The 16,942-nt window shown below is 37.4% G+C and overlaps 1 protein-coding gene across 1 annotated transcript in view; it reads right to left on the reverse strand.

The window, feature by feature from the left end:
* LOC145937177 (cyclic nucleotide-gated channel alpha-3) overlaps window positions 1-16,942 on the reverse strand; it is a 163,600-nt gene that overhangs the window by 111,477 nt on the left and 35,181 nt on the right. The window contains exons 2-3 of the mRNA XM_083040087.1: window positions 13,639-14,508; window positions 12,022-12,443 (exon numbers count right to left, since the gene is read on the reverse strand). Of these exons, the coding sequence (XP_082896213.1) occupies window positions 12,022-12,358 (337 nt within the window). The 5' untranslated portion in view covers window positions 12,359-12,443; window positions 13,639-14,508. The remainder of the gene's footprint in view (window positions 1-12,021; window positions 12,444-13,638; window positions 14,509-16,942) is intronic.

A 16,942-nucleotide genomic window follows, 5' to 3' on the forward strand; every position in this document is an offset into this window, starting at 1 on the left:
CGAGATTACAGAATTGCGAGGGGATTAAATTTACGATAATCTGAAATATGAAATTGTTCCTTAATTATGAAATTGCACGAGAGTTTTGCGTGGCGAATTTCTAGCAGTGTCATGGACGGAGAAATCATATATCTTATGGATAAATGGCGAAAATTTTCTCTGTACGCGTCGTTTAAAAAGGCGAGTTACATCCGTTGATGTTACATCAAATCTTAATCTTAATTTCAAGCATAAAAATAATCTTCGAAATTATGCACATTGATTACATTCAAATTATTCGAGCCACTCTCTCGCTCTTTCTTCCCCAATAATAACTGCGGCATTTTGGCTCTTTTTTATGCAAATCTTTTCAACCACTTGCGCCATTTTAATGGCTGCTTATATATAGCGCGAGAACAAACTTTATCAAAGGATATAGAACACGAAGGGTACCACCCTACTTAATATATCGTGTTTACGTTGTTTACTCCTGTTACAACTTATCCCCCTATATTTAATTATTGCGGCGCAGTTCTTTTATAAGCGCGATATTTTTAAAACGCTTAAATCAAATACAAGGGTGAATATCAAATTAAGCACGAAGGTTATCGACAGATGTCTATCCATACTTTGATGACTCTAACTAGAATAACTAGTATTATTTTATAGCTCGCGCAAGTATAAAAATGATGAAAGCATCGAGCCGCAGAAAGTAATATCGTTATTCTAATGCCAGAATGTTATGTGCTAGTTTAAATTTAATTTCGAAAGCTGCTCCTGTTAATGTTGCACAGTGCAATTAAGTCGTGAATATTGCTTTTAATTCTATAAAATAAGCGTCGAAGTTTGTGCGCAAAGTAATTTTCATCTAAATTGTAAGTCATATCAAAAGATATGCAAAATTGCAGAAACACGGTCGTATCGAAAAGTGAGTGTGGATGATGAAAGTTGGGAAAACCAACGTGCACCTTGCTGATAACTTGGCAATAAAAGTCGAGACCACCGCGAGATTATATGAAGAGCAACCTCAAAGTTACCGGTACAGTTATGTTATTGTTCGCTTCCTCTTCTCCGATTTCGCTGCCGTGAGCTACGTTTCCTTTAGAAGGTATATCGGCAGGTTTGATGAAAATTTCAATGCGATGGAATATTCAGTATACACTTAGTTTGATCAGATCGATCCGGCGACGCAATGCGCTCTATTCGAGAATAATCAAAATTTGACATCGAAACATTTTGTTGTCGAAAACGTACAAAAAGCTTCATATAAAAAAAAAGCGCTCTTCGAATAATTTCATTACTTTCGATTCCTGAATCGAAATCCGATCGTTGATACGAGTTGTCGTGAAAGCTCATAAAATAACGCGCAATTTTTTTGTTTAATTCTTTGTTCTCCAAGCGAGATATAGGACGACTGCGATGAATATTCGGGATTTTACATTGTCAGTCATACAATGGACGATAGTTGTAACTCTATACAAAATTAGTCGCGGATTCACACCGGAAGAATAAGAAATTTGTGTAGTACTTTCATGCGAAAAATGGAAAAATTTGTTATATAAACGCAGTTTCGCGTGTTATATCGCGAGATTATCTCCGCACACAGATATACGAAATGCAACGAAACGATCCGTGTACGTCTGTCCTAACGCGACATTCGCAAACTTTACGTTACAGAATTTGACACCTCCGAAGAAAAGTTACACGCGCGTGAGACGAAACATTTTTATTTCAGTCCTGCTTCCTAAACTAAACATAGCATGGGACGAATAAAACGTACTATACGTATTGTACGATATGATATATCGGAATTATATATAATATAATTTACAAAAAACGTTTAAATATAAACATTCTAACATGAATGCGGATTGAATAAATCTCGCAATATTTCACAATATTTTACTGTATAACGTGTCACAGAGGAAGAAAAAGTAGAAAAAGTAATGGTAGGTCAGACGTTATGATATAGTTACATAAGATGTTTTTAAAGTTCCACAACGCAAATTGATTTCGCGACTATTTTCTCTCCGTTTTGAGTGCTATTAAAAATTCTACATCGAGAAAAATAAAATGTCGAAGAGCATTAAATGTTATTACGTTAATCTCGTAAAGGCTGTTCACGTTATTGGGAATCTGTTTACTCGTTCGTGTCGATCCCAACAGCCTTTGCATACTGTCGACGTAACAACCAACCCTTTAACCATGGTGACGAATCATGAACGCTACTGCGTCGTGCGCACGAAGCTTAAACCTCTAATATGCATGAACCGCAGAGGGATTTTGGTCCAGGGCCAGTCGGGGAACCTCGTATTGTGTCTGTTTGCGTTATCAAACGTCGCATCATTCTGGACCAACATGAACCTGGAATTCGCATGGCGTACACACATGGACTCGTTATCTTGTTTCTGAATGCGATATATGTCTCCATCTAATTAACGTCGATTCGTTGTACGTCGCCTCTGTTGACACGCAGTTCGAGCATTGTGATGTCATCGACGACGACGATAACGACGAGGACATAAACGCAATTAGAAATATGTAGGATTTTCATACATATACAAGACTCCGCATTTCACGCTCGAAGAGAGGATTTAATCAGATTTTCAATTTAATGAAAGTTGTTAGTTGATTCTTTTTTATGAGATTAAATTTCATACATTTTACGCTCTTTTAAATTTTTTCTTGATTAAAAATTTTTAATGGCATTTGCAACATAGAGTCGCAGAACAAGTTTGATAATTGAGAAACTCAATATTATACTTATTGCTCTAACATTTTTCTTAAGAATCATAGTCTAAACTAGGGTAAAAAAGTTTGAGTATATGTACATTATATGTAGGTATATATACTTGTAGATATTTCTTAAACTAGTAAACTACTCGATGAGAAAAAGTTTCAATTGTTAAATATTAACATTTGATTCTGTTATACCGTAACACGCGAAGAGGGATTCCTTCTAACGAGCAAATATAATAACAAAGTTTTAAAGACGACGGTTGAGTTTGGAGAATCGTAAGTCCGAGTTCACTTACTTAGAACATCCCGTATTCTGTAATTACCTCAATCGCAGACGCTGTCGCGCCGCAGGAAATCAATCCGCTCTTGGCAATAGGAAACGAAGGAAGTAGAGCTTGATGATAACAGAGAATCAACCTTCGTCAAAGATCCCGCGCGGTTATTACAAAGGAATCTTCACGGTTGCATTCAGCCTCCCGAGGTATTGGCAGTACCGAAGTATTGATCCCTCTCCATCTGTATAACGCTGACGCGATATCAATAGCGCCTAGCGAGAAAGCTATTTTGGAGTGAAGGAGTGCATACGAGAAAGGAAAAGAGAAAGAGAGAGAAAGGAGAGTATCGCAAAAGATAGAAGAAAGACAATCGAGACTTATTTACGTCAAGAAAAGTCAAATTCACATATATTGATCAAAGAGCAGAGATGTGCATTATTATTTAAAAAAAATATTTTTTTTTGTATTAGAGGATTTCTCTTTCGCGTTTCCTAGATACATTATTTCTCATCTCTCTCTAGTGTGACGCATCACACCGCAGGACCGCCAAGACGTAAAGTCGTAAAATTGCAAGATCAAATTCTCCGTTAAAAGCGTCTCTTAACATCATGGATTAAATCTGCAATATCGTTGCAAGTTAATCGCTCTAGTTTTCGGACACGCTTAATCGTTTCAAAAGTTTACCGGCCATTAAATGTTTGTTTAGGAGTTTGCGACTCAAAGTTTAAGTGCGACCTTCAATCAGAGGGATCACTGATATTAAATCGCCCCTAGAACATTTGGAAGATTCAAGAGAGATTTTGTACCGAGAAAAAAATACTTGAGGACGGTATATTACGTAACTCTGGCTCGCTCGAAGGTGGATAATTTGTTTAGAATTTTAATCATAATCACTAGCGGATCCGGGGGGGGGGGGGTAACCCCCCCCTTGCAAATTAAAAGAAACAGTTTTACTGAATTTGTTTAAAAAATATAAATAAAGAAAAACAAACATTAAAGAGCTATCGACGTCAGAATCCACTAGTGTATATATATAAGTATAAGATACTGTAAATTATACTCATTACGCATTCAAGGAGTTAAGTATAGATTAAGTCAGACATAGGACGAAATAATGAGATAATTTCATTGCACGAAAATAATTAGGTGAAATTCTTTATATCTATATAATATATATTATATCTATAATATATAATATATATTATATCTATATAATATATAGTATATAGATACAAAGAATTTCGCCTAATTATTTTCGTGCAACGAAATTATCTCATTATTTCGTCCTATGTCTGACTTAATCTACACTTAACTCCTTGAATGCATAATGAGTATAATTTACAGTGTATCTTATACATACATATTGTATATATTATATAGATATAAAGAATTTCGCCTAATTATTTTCGTGCAACGAAATTATCTCATCATTTCGTCGTATGTCTGACTTAATCTATAGTTAACTCCTTGAATGCGTAATGAGTATAATTTACAGTGTATCTTATACTTTTATATATATATTTTATATATATATTATACATATATATATATATTTTATATATATATTATATATATATATATATATATATATAAGTATAAGATACACTGGAAATTATATTCATTACGCATTCAAGGAGTTAAGTTTAGATTAAGTCAGACATACGACGAAATGATGAGATAATTTCGTTGCACGAAAATAATTAGGCGAAATTCTTTATATCTATATAATATATATATACACACTGGCGGATCCTGGGGGGGGGGAAGAGGGGGGGTTAAACCCCCCTTTGCAAATTAAAAGAAACAGTTTTGCTGAATTTGTTTAAAAAATATAAATAAAGAAAAACAAACATTAAAGAGCTATCGACGTCATTGATCCTGGAATAAAAGTTAATCATAAAATCAAAAATATTAAATAAAATAATTTTGCAACCCCCCTCCCCCCCCCATTATCGACGTCAGAATCCGCTAGTGATCATAATTATAATAACTACACTTCAAGAGATGTTTAGAATTTTAAAAATTTTTACAATTTTTAAAAAATTATACACTCGAGAAAATAATAGATTAAGAATCGCTAGAGAATAATAAAAAAAAAAAAAAGGAAAGCGTTCTATATTAGAAAGCATTTTTCTCGATTTTTTCGATTCGATTTCCGATGAGCGCGAAATGACTTTTTATATAATAACGCTGAAATAATATCGCAAAAGTCGGGTATATCTTCGATAGAGCGACCAAATCCAGAGGTAACGAAGCTCTGGGCGTTTTTTTAAAGTCACCTCAAGCGACTCTCTTTGTAACCGTCACAGGAAGCGCCGGCAGCGACGGAAATTAATCTCTATAATGAAAAGACGTAGATGTATTGCTTGTGTAAACGGGACGAGATTGTAGTGAACGGAACTTTTTCCTGACTCGTTGTATCTTGGGATTTTCCATTCAGCGCCAAGTCGGACGTTTTCTATCGTACACTCGTTTCGATTTTACTCCCACATCAAGGGAGCCAGCGACTCTCTTGCCTTTGCTCTCTTTCTCTCTCTCTCTCTCTCTCTATCTGTCTCTCATCCTCTTTCTTTCTCCCTCGAGCAACTTTCGTCTTGGCCACACGCTCCGAACTTTTCCCCGCCGAATAAAAACAACGATGTTGACTGCATTGTGTAGAGAGAGCGCCGGAAGCACCGGACGAAAGTTATCGCAACTTTCTTCGACACTTTTATTCGCGTTGCGCATACGCGCCTTAATCCAATCAATTTGCACCGGCTTCCTTACAATCTCTTGTTATGGGGTGATAATTGCCTCATTGCTCAATTACAATTATCTATGACAGCGTTATCGGGAATTCGTATATTGCATATTTTAAATCTTTATATATTTTTATCAATATTGTTTTGAATTATAAAATTCTTGTACAATCTATGAATTTAATAACTGCATATTTTCAAGATAATATAAGTACATTAAAGAAATATAGAAATATTTTCTTTCAAGATATAAATACAATTTTGAAGAAAAGTAATATAATCCAGCAAATAAAATATATTAAAATATATAAAGATATTTATATATACTTTTTACAATACACACACGTGCGTATCTCTCGTGCGTAAATAGTATTAAGTAAAATGATATTGAAAATAGAAACAGCGATGAGAAGACTAAATATATAACGCTATTAGTGATATGAAGATATTAATAAAGTGTCGCATAGTTTTTTTGCAATTCTCGTGGCAACGTATAGCGAAGTAAACAGCGGTTAACATCTAGAAGCAAATTGCAGAGAAAAGTGCTCCTATCCCTTATCAGGGTCGTTACGATTACTCTCGTGAGGCGCATTGTATTATGCATATATATATATACATTCAGACTATGCATCCGTAAACTGTATCTTTTTCCGATAACGCGTCCGTGAAGGGTCAGCTTAAACTCGCAACTTTAACAAAAATGCCACATGCTGTTACATGTATGTATATAATAAAAGTATATAACGCGACGGTATATTCTGTACTATACGCAAGTTTTATCAAGATTCACAAATACATGTAGGATAGAATAGATTTGCATAATTTTTTATATCGCAAAAGAACGAATCGCAAGAAAATACAATTGTAATCCAGTCACAATAGCTTTAGTCTTTAATTGTTTTCAATTTGTTTTATATATTCAAATAACATAATTAAGTCTTTGATAATAATGCGAGATACATTTTTTCTTTAATATATCGCGAACTCAATATGACACAAGTTTCCGATAATAATTAGAATTGAAATTGCCATAAATCTGCATTCTCGTAGAAATTGTTCCGAGTCACCAGATCACCAATCTCTGTCTCCCTAAAATCGCAAATTCTATTGCCCAAAATGAATCGATCGCATTCCGTTCTCCTCAGCGTATATCGACAGCTGTCCCGATGGCGAAATCGACCAAATCGCAAAATAAGTGAAGAGTGATATTCTTAGGTGGGCCATAGCTAAACCGATGCAATATTCGTGTGTTTCGCACTTTAGCGAACTACATCTGAACTTGTCCGCTTCTATTTGCCGGTAGACACACGTCGCAAACACATAACTCCGTTCTCTCTCCATCAGAGAATTGTTACCGCTTACGTGCGTATGCGCACATGCATTTGAGAGTTTCTCGTTTGAACGGAAAGTGCCGTCTTTTCATGTATTCGCTTCCTCACGACAGTAACATCCACGCGAACTTCCGCGATCGCGAGACGGAGTTACTCGTTCCTTGCCAGCGGCGAGATTTTCGGATACGAACTACGGTACGCGCGATTTGAATGACGTTCTAACACAACGCGGAAAGTTAGTCGACAGAAAAAGCCGTGAAGAATGTACGTACCCCGTTGTAAGTTGCGTCGGCAACTTTTGAGCTAATGAAGCTTGCATTAATAACTTCCTATCCATCTTATAGCTCTAGAGAAGGAAGAAAATAGCTTATAATTAAAATATCAAATTATTTCTCAATTTTGATATTTAGAATAAGATGATTATCCTTCTGATGAAATATTTTTCTATAGAATAATGTGCACATATTATTAGAAATTCTTCCCTAAATTAATAAAGTCAAATATAAAATTTGAAAAAATTTGAAAAATCAGTTAATATAAGAATTTTGAAATAAAATAAATTTTAGGCAAGTATAATAGAGACGTCTATAAAGCTAATGAACGGAATCTCATATATTCTCCTTTATCTGATTTATTCTATTCGTAAATTATAATATTACGATATCGACATATAGAGATATTAAGCTCTTCGATGGAGGCATTTTAATTTAAATGTTCTTCACGATAATTTAAAGCATACATTTCTCTCGTTCTCGCTCTTTCTCTCTGTCGGTGTCAGCACTCTTGAGTCATGTTTCAATTTTAAGTTCTCACAATTTGTTCACGATACTTAACATAAAAAACGATGGAAAAAGTATATTTCCCCGGCAAAGATTCTCTTATCGATTTCTCGCGTACATGTTCGTAATTAGGTCAAGAGAATGGAGATGTGTACGAATCGGATCGGCCATTATCGAAATCCGTTGCTCGTAAATTTCTAGCGATATCATCTAGCACTGCTGCGTGATGCCAGGACCGAAGACTGTCGATTAACGGATTAGTATTATCTTCCTTTGTCGTATTATCATTGGCGTAACGGGACTCAAGGGTAAGGGCTCTTACGTTTACGATCGAAGATATTGTGCTGAAGTTCCCTTAGATATCGCGTCATCAACAGTTACGTATCGTCGTGATCGTTTAAAGGTGATCTTAATTTTATGTCGTCGCGTCTACAATATCCTGCAAAGATATGAGAGTAATCACCTCTCACAATACTGTACATCCCGAAGATGATCACCATTAATATTTTTAACCATCTTCGATCAAATTTAAACCTTAATGTTATAATTAAAATGCTGGATAATGAATTTCGAACTATATATAACTTTTTAAGAGTACTTTCGAAGATAAGTCAAAGTATACGTTAAACCCTCGAAAGATACTAGCAGTTATTCCCGTTAATGGCGTCAAAGTTGATCGAAACCCTTCTGGGTATGTCGTAAGATTAAAGTCCTGAAACGTTGATTTTCCGCTCCATTAAACTCTGGGACCTTATTACAAAGGCTTTAAAGCTCTAAGATTATAATTAACAAAAAACTCTCTGTTCTTTACTCCGACAAACAGAATAAATAATTATATACATTGTTATACATTATATTGTTATATACATACATACAATACATACAATTATGTATATATAATATTTTCTTCCTCGAGTGATTTCTTCATAATTAATGTTTTAAATTACTTTTGATATCGCGTTTTACGAAACTTCGAGTATTTTTATTTGTAGTAATCTATTTTTTTATATGCGGATGCAAACTTACTATTTTTTTTTTATTTCCAACGTGCCTTTTTTTATATTTCCACACTATTATAATTTAGAGGGTATTAAAAAAGTATTAAGAATATATTTTATAGAAGCAGGACAGATTGTGGCCGGCGCTCACATTTTTCGGAGCATTCCTTTTCGCGAATAAAACTCTCCCAATACATCTTGACGTTGGTGGGAGAGCTCAGTACCCGGAGGGTTTATCCTGAAGAGGAAACCAAGTACCCAAACGCGCGGTTAACGTTTTCTAAGCCTTATAAGGCTTATCAAAGTCTCGTTTTATTAATATTTCTTCGTATTTGTAATTCGACGATCACACTTTCGATGATGGAACGTAATATATCTTATTGAAACATTGCTATAAACAACGCTCAATGATGTCTGTCCCGCCCAATGATTGTCTGTCAAACATAACGGCTCCCTTTTTTTATATACATTGAAGTATATGTGTTTCGCCTTGATAAGCTAGCTAGGATAACTTAGCACGATTTTTGCGCGAAGTTGACGAGAAGTTGACACTCCATTTCCTAGATTGTCAAAATGATCGGAAATGAGTACCCTTCTCTCTTGTCGTGTTCACAAGTCATTATGATATAACGAATCGTGTTTAAGTGAATTCGAGTCACTCTGAGATCCGAATATGCTCTGAGACAAGAGTCGAAGTTCGCGTTGATTCCATCCATCGATTCCATCTTCTTCCGCTTCAAGTTTAACTTTTGCTCGAAGTTACTTCAAAGTTCCTATCCCGACTCATTGATTTAAAGTGCGATCTTTGCTTGTATGTTACAGATCCTTGAAATGAAACATTGGTTCGCGATTGCAGAATTTGGGAGTGCCGTGCAAAGTGTCGCGCGTCTATTTTTTATTGTGTCGCGGATATTTTGTCACATTTTAAATTAATTAGTTCGGGAGTGCCGTGTAAAGTTTTGCGCGTCTATTTTCAGCGTGTTACAAATTCACGATTTGCGCGCGATCATTAATCATATTTTCGCGAGTGCAGTGCGCGAGTGCAACGAGCCTAATGACAACCTGAGAGGAGGAGCAGGCATTAGGATGCATCGGGCTTCAGCGAAACCATCTTGGGGTAATTTATTATTTTTTATTAATATACTATATTATTTTTTATTAATCGCGCGTCTATTTCCATTTGTTTGTTCGTTTATTTAGATGACTTAAACATAAATTAAAGACTTTGCATTTTTTTTTATATAAAAATTGTTATCTGAGAAAAAAATAATTTCTTTTTTAGAAATTATATAAAATTGTTTTATTAAATATCTCTCTTTGTTTATTAGCGTACATTGAATTTTAAACTCGATGTATGCAATAATAATTTCTTGAAATGTTAATTATTTTGTGAAAAGTTGCTATAATTTAGTCTTATATTTGTATGTTACAGATCAATATAATCACAACTCCGCTGTTGTGCATCGACCGGTGAGTCTGAAATACTTTTAGTTTATGGTAAAAACGCCAAGTATGAAATAAGTATATATCTTTATATGAGTATATATATATCCTTAATAAGTATATATCTTTATAAGTATATATCTTTAAAAAGTATATATAAATACATCTTTTTTATATATATTTAATCAAATAAGTATATACATCTTATTTAAATTTCAATAGACTAGATCTTAATTATATATGTTAATAGATATATGTATCTTAACTTTTTATTTTTTTAAATTTCTACTTGATGCACAAGTTTGTATACTTATTTATATATTTGGCGTGTGTTTTTTACTTCTTTTTAGAGAAGCTTTTTATATCATATAATTTTATTCTGATATACATATCTTTAACACTTGATTGCTCAATAGATATTAGATGGCAATTATTAAACATGATGTCTCTTAAATATGAGACCAGAAATGCGTATAGCAAGTAGAAAAGATTAATATAATTGAAACGGAATCATTAAAATATATATCTCATCACAGTTTCTGTACACGACGCTTTGATATGTCTCATTTGCTTTAAGCAAAGTTACGGCAATAGAGCGGAAAGCATCATTTAATACTTTAGCATGTTTCGTGATTATGGAGAAGTGCAATTTTGTCAGGTAGATCGTTGGGGGCGGCACAAAAAGCGCGGCTTGCACTTCCTTCCTATGTCACGGAACAAAGAATATTTTCGCAGTCTGTTAGTTATGCGTCTGTACGAGAATCTTGGCACGATATTCTCTACCGAGTTGGAATTATAGATGTGTAGGGTCGCGATAAAGGCCGCCGAGAAGAACCGGGAAAAAGCTCGAGAGAGAAGCCCGACATACCGGTGCGCTGCTCCTCGTATAAAAGCGTAAAAATTAAAAAACTGCAGAGCAAGAATAAATATAAGGCAGAGAGGCGTACGTTTTCTAAGTGGAAACCCCGCTTCTTAGAGACGCGAACGAGAATTTATGGCTGTTTATGGAGCGTAATAAGTTACGCGCGAAGATTGAAAAGTACGAACGTGAGACAGAGGAAGGGGGTGAGGGAGGATGCATTGTACTTTATGGAAATGTCCGGTCCAGTTTACGGGTTACGGGTTTTACGAAACACCGTATGTAGATGCGCTTCGCGTCATACCAATAAATCGTTCGTTGCAACGATGCGGAGTATATTGCTGTTGTCCAGTTGTTGACTACAGACTACGTGCTGCTACGAATCAACAGCACGATTGCCCGAAGGAGCGAAGGAGCACGCGCAGTAATAAAAATTAATGAATTCCTCTGGTCAATTTATCTAAATTTTTTTTCTTTTGTTATTTGCATTCTACGTGCATCGTTGTATATACATAATTTCGCTTTGCTGCATTGCTGCAGCCAGGGCGACTATGCCATGCTCCCTTGTAACGAAAGGCTGCCCAAGTACCAAGCAGAAATATCACTTCAAGAATAAAATCCGAAAAGGCGAAATACAAAGTCATTTTAATATAAATCTCACGCGTATTTTTCCGGACATTTGAAAGAAAATTAATAAGAAATACAATATAATTTTTTAATCGATGATATATATTATTTTACTGCCGACGACGCGTTTTATAGATAATAAAATAATGACAAGCACACATACACATCTACGTAGTAAATACGTATGTACGAATATGCTCGAATAGAAACGGAGATGTCGAAGATAAAAGAGATATCGTTCTGTCGTACTCACCGGACTGTGCTCTCTGCGCGGGTAAGGGGGGGACGGGAGGCAATCCGATACTACAAAGAGTTTGTCCGCTGCCGTACTTGATGCTTCTGCAGTGGCACGGCGTGGTGGGCGTCGTCAGCCCCTCGTTACCCCTGACGGTACCCCCGATCACCGAGATCTCGTCGAGCTCGTGACCGCTGTCGTAGTGGAATAGCCTCGTCGCGCTCGTGCTGGCCCCCCCGACGCCGACGCCGCTGTCGTCCCCAGCACCGGCGTCGGCACGACCCCCGCCGGTGCCCCTGCCACCCCCGCTCCGGCCCCTAAGCGACTGCACCAGCCGCTTGGCGCCCGAAGACATTCCACGGAGGTGATCCAGCCTTCCGGTCTTCGTTTCCTCTTGTCCCTAGCCAAAACCGTCCCAGTACACGCCCGGGGATGTCCACCTAAAAGACCGCATAATTTTTTTTTTTTTTAATCGCCGTATGATAGTGTTAGACCTGCACAAGTTCCGTCTATTGCAACGAAGACAAGAGAAATAATGCAACTTCCAAAAATATCTTATATTCACAAGATCGAATATTGCCAGTGTTATATTTATGATAGTAATTTATTTATAATTTTTAATATTTAAAAAAAAAATTTTTTCTTGCAAGATTTATCTCCAGACGAAATTTAAAATACTCAGTAATTAATTCAAATATTTATAACACTTTTGTTAAGTGCAATGTTTTATTGTACTACTGCCAAATAGAAATTCGTAAAACGCGAACTACTTTATTGACGACTTTGAATGTTTATATAATCTTTTCCGAATGCAATGGACAGAATTTATGCAGCAGTCTAATACAATGTACAATTTAGTGCATCCTAATCTCTGCACTAATTGGGGAAGTGTCGATAAGCGGTTTAAACGGTGGTTAATAGTTCCGATTACTGATCTTGGTCTCGGCTGACCATATGAAGGACTATTCTACTTACCGCGCCGGAGATATAAATGACGCTTTTGACAAATCACTCATAAAATTGAAATATACCGGTTTACCCGAGGCTATATAACAATTTGGCTCGTGTGAGATAAGAATTTGGCTATTTTCAATTTCGACAGACATTTATGATTAATGATCAGAGTCCGACGCATACATCTCCTTTAGTCTCTACTCTGCCGTTTTATCGATCTCGACTGTGAAAGAGTAAAATGCGATGCTTAGAAGGATGATAATTTTTAATATTACGTGATACACTGGTTTTCCATTTTTGCATTTATACTTTGGTAAAAAAAGACAATGTTAAACAATAAAATATTTCGCGCATAGATTGAAAAAAAATGCTATTACGTCTTAGGAATAAAACAGATAATAGATATACAATTTAGACACAAAAAAATATATAAGATACGACAAGATACTTTAACGGATCACTGATTTTATGCCGTGCACACGATATTCATACACGAGAGCAAAGTACGATAACGACCTTTAAAGTTCAAGGAGGATTACGAGGGTTAAAGTCCAAACGTTAAAGGGGTCTTCGACTTCCCCTATTCCTACACGACGAGAAGCATTAAGCCCGGGTAGGGCTGGAATATGAGAGGAGGGTGAGACACTCGCGCTTGACAAATACGCGACGAATTGCACTTACCACGTGGTGATAGCCGCCGCGCAGTGACAGTTCTGCTCTCTCTTTCTCTTGCTGGCTACGTTTACCGCTAACGGTAACGCCGCGCACAACCGCGACCGGTGTCACCGAGCGTAGCACATGATCGCTTTCTCTTGATCCCCGGTACGATACGGCGCGCGATTCACACGCCAATGATGCTCCGCTTCCGGTAGCCCGCTTCCGGCGTTCCGCGTTACCCTCGCGATTGTTAATCGAGCCGCTTGAGCGTTCGTACGCACCGACGATCCCGTCGGCAGATCACCGTGGGGGATGATCGCGCGACGATCGGCGGCATGCCACGTGACTCTCGTCGGGCACGTCGCTTCCGACGCTTCCGGTGCTCGTCGATCGCGCTAACGATCACCGAGGGTGGCGATCCGGGCGGCGCACTTTTTACGAACCGTGATCGACAAGCGTGCGAGGCATCGCGAGACGTCGCTCGCCACGTGACCATCCGCGACCATCCTTTCGTCGAGCGACATGCCGCGATTACCCTGGACCCGTCGATGGCGTCGATCGCGCGATTTCACGACGATCCACGATTACGCGCGCGGTTCGCACACTCTTCTCCGCACTCTTTCGCACCGACGCGATGACGAATGGGGCTCGCTTCTCGTTCCCTTTCTTTCTCGCGGCCGAGGAACGCCCGGTGGCCCCGATATTGACGCCGACGAACCCTCTTTAAGGGACGTGCCGACGTGCAACAAGTGTCTCGAGCGATGACACCCGTCTCATGTGCTGCTGCTGCGCTTTGCTCTCGCCTTTCAATCGCACTCGCCGATGCACGCGATACTCTTCGTCCGATCCGTCGACAGATTCGTCCTCGAAGCACGATGCACAGCGCGATGATATCTGGGAAGAATAGAAAAAGCCTCGGTTACTAGGTGATTCGCGACGACGGTGATCGGTTGAGAAATGTTCAGCAAATATATACATATACATATATTGGCGTTTAAACGCGGATATATTGTTGCGTTTGCAAGGGTGAAGTTATATTTCTGATAGAACCTGACGTGGGATTTCCACGAACCCTTTGTGAGAGGCCTCTGTAAGGGTTAAGCACTCTACGTTGATGGAGAAATAATGAGCAGGAGATTACGATGCGGGCTGCCGAAATTGCTAATATCGATTATGCCGAACCTCAAGTGCGCACGGGGGTGGTTCATGCGTTCGTTATACTCGGATTAATCTCATGGGAATTAGAATGGCAGATCAACCGAAATGACTCGACATATCTCAAACGCACATTCAAGTTGTTCTTGATCAGTCGTATGAAGCATATCCTTATCGTATTATATTATTTTAAATATTAATTAAAGTGTGATACACACACAACTTTGGGTTAAAAACTAAAACAATATTATTGGTTGCGACAAAGAGAGTGTTCCAAAAAAAATGTAATCGAAATATCATAATCAATCAATCATTTCGTGAACTTTGAAAAATAATATATATATCATATATTAATTTTTATATTTTTCGGTAGCCATTAAAACGGAGATTTTTCATATTCTGTGCAACAGCAGTGCAAAAGCTAGAATTTTTTAATTACTTTTCAACTATCTCGTCGATACGCGCATGCATGCTGTCAGATGGCAAGATGATGGATGCCTCGTATAGCATTAGCTAGACGCGCGATATGGGAAATATATACAGACGAGCAGGGAACGGTGGGTAAAAGAGAAAAGAGGATTGCGAATGTGAGGGAATGAACCAAGCAGAATGTAGGGACATTGAGCTGTCGCGCGCGTAGTCGGCCCGTATTATTTTGCCCTTTTATTCTCGCACTGCGCGCACACAAAAAGGACACGTTGACACAATGTGCTCGATCGTTTGACATCGCGATGCGAAAAAAATGCCCACACGATATTTCATATTAACAACGAGAAGGGATATTTTCTTCTTGCGAAAAAGATTTCTACACCATAGTTTTTCATCATCTGTCACGCAGATTTTGTCAGGATAAATTTTTTAAATTTCTTTTTTACTTTCTCTCTTTCTCTTTCGGAAATTAATATGAAGAAGGAAGATATGTGAAAATTATACGGGCTTTGGAATAATCGTAAAGTGAATTGTTACGATAATCTCTTATTCACAGTTTTGCGATTATTATAAATTATAGGAGAGAGATATATCGTATATATGTATTCAGCGATCCCATTTATTAAAATGTCTCAATGAGACAACGAATTCGAATTATCCGCTGTACTTTATTTCGCATTCTTGTAGACCGATCGATAAATAATTAGCCCGCGAGAGCGTCGCGATGCTCGATCTTCGAGCAGCGCGTTAAATTGATTTCGCATAACGAAGAACAATGGTTGTCGCATACGGGATGAATATTAGGAGCCCTTGCACGGCATCGGATAAATTATGTAGGCAACGAGAGTCTCGTTTTATTGCCGGGGTCGTCGTGCCGCTGCAATCCAGGCGTAAACTCGACGGGCTCTCTCATATGGAAATTGTAACTTGAAAGTATAATATGGAGAAAAAATCTCCGTCGGTGGTCTACCTTACCAGGGAGTACGTTTGTTTTAGCTTATAAAAATTCCGGTATAGGAGATTCCAAGTGTATTTATCCCGGCGGAAGCGGCAGTTTCCTTGGAAGCTTAGAAGGTGGGTCACGATGTGCGACGCCTTTGATATAAATCTCTCTTCCCCGTCCCGTAAAAACTTTATCTCTTAAAGATTAAGACAAAAATCATGGGTAAATAATTTAAGCGGATTGTGCTAAATGTTATATAAAAGTATATATCAGTTGCTGCGCTAAGTTTACTGCTTAGTTTTATCGGATGAAATAAACGTATGTTTAATCATGAAATTGGAAACGAAACAAACGTTTCCATCTGCCAAAATAAATAGAATTTTAGATCGAAATTACTATATCTACACAGCGTGCAACAGATACACGCAAAAAATATATCTTGATATAAACTAATGAAATAAATATAAATTAATATTTCACGTCGCGTCGTTTAGTTGATTCGGAGTAAATAAATGAATGCGCCAAGTTGCACTCAGGGAGTGCAATCTCATTTGAGCTTAATCTTAAATTGCTCCAATGTCTCAGTTAATGTACGACTTTGTGTAAGTGCTTAATCAGAGTGTGCTGTATCTGCGGCATATCGCTCCCAAAATGCTTTCGTGTTCATAGCTTCATAACGATGCTTACGAGACTCATTTGTCATGGGCTCAACAATGCTGCGCAATTTATACAACACCTATGATGATATGAATTGTAAGATATTCCAAAGAATATGTTAAAAAATCCTAGGAGCCTTTATTA

The sequence above is a fragment of the Prenolepis imparis genome, unplaced genomic scaffold, assembly GCF_030444845.1.
Source record: "Prenolepis imparis isolate NDT839.2.m4 unplaced genomic scaffold, iyPreImpa1.0 SCAF_6, whole genome shotgun sequence".
In the NCBI taxonomy this organism is placed as follows: Eukaryota; Metazoa; Arthropoda; class Insecta; order Hymenoptera; family Formicidae; genus Prenolepis; species Prenolepis imparis.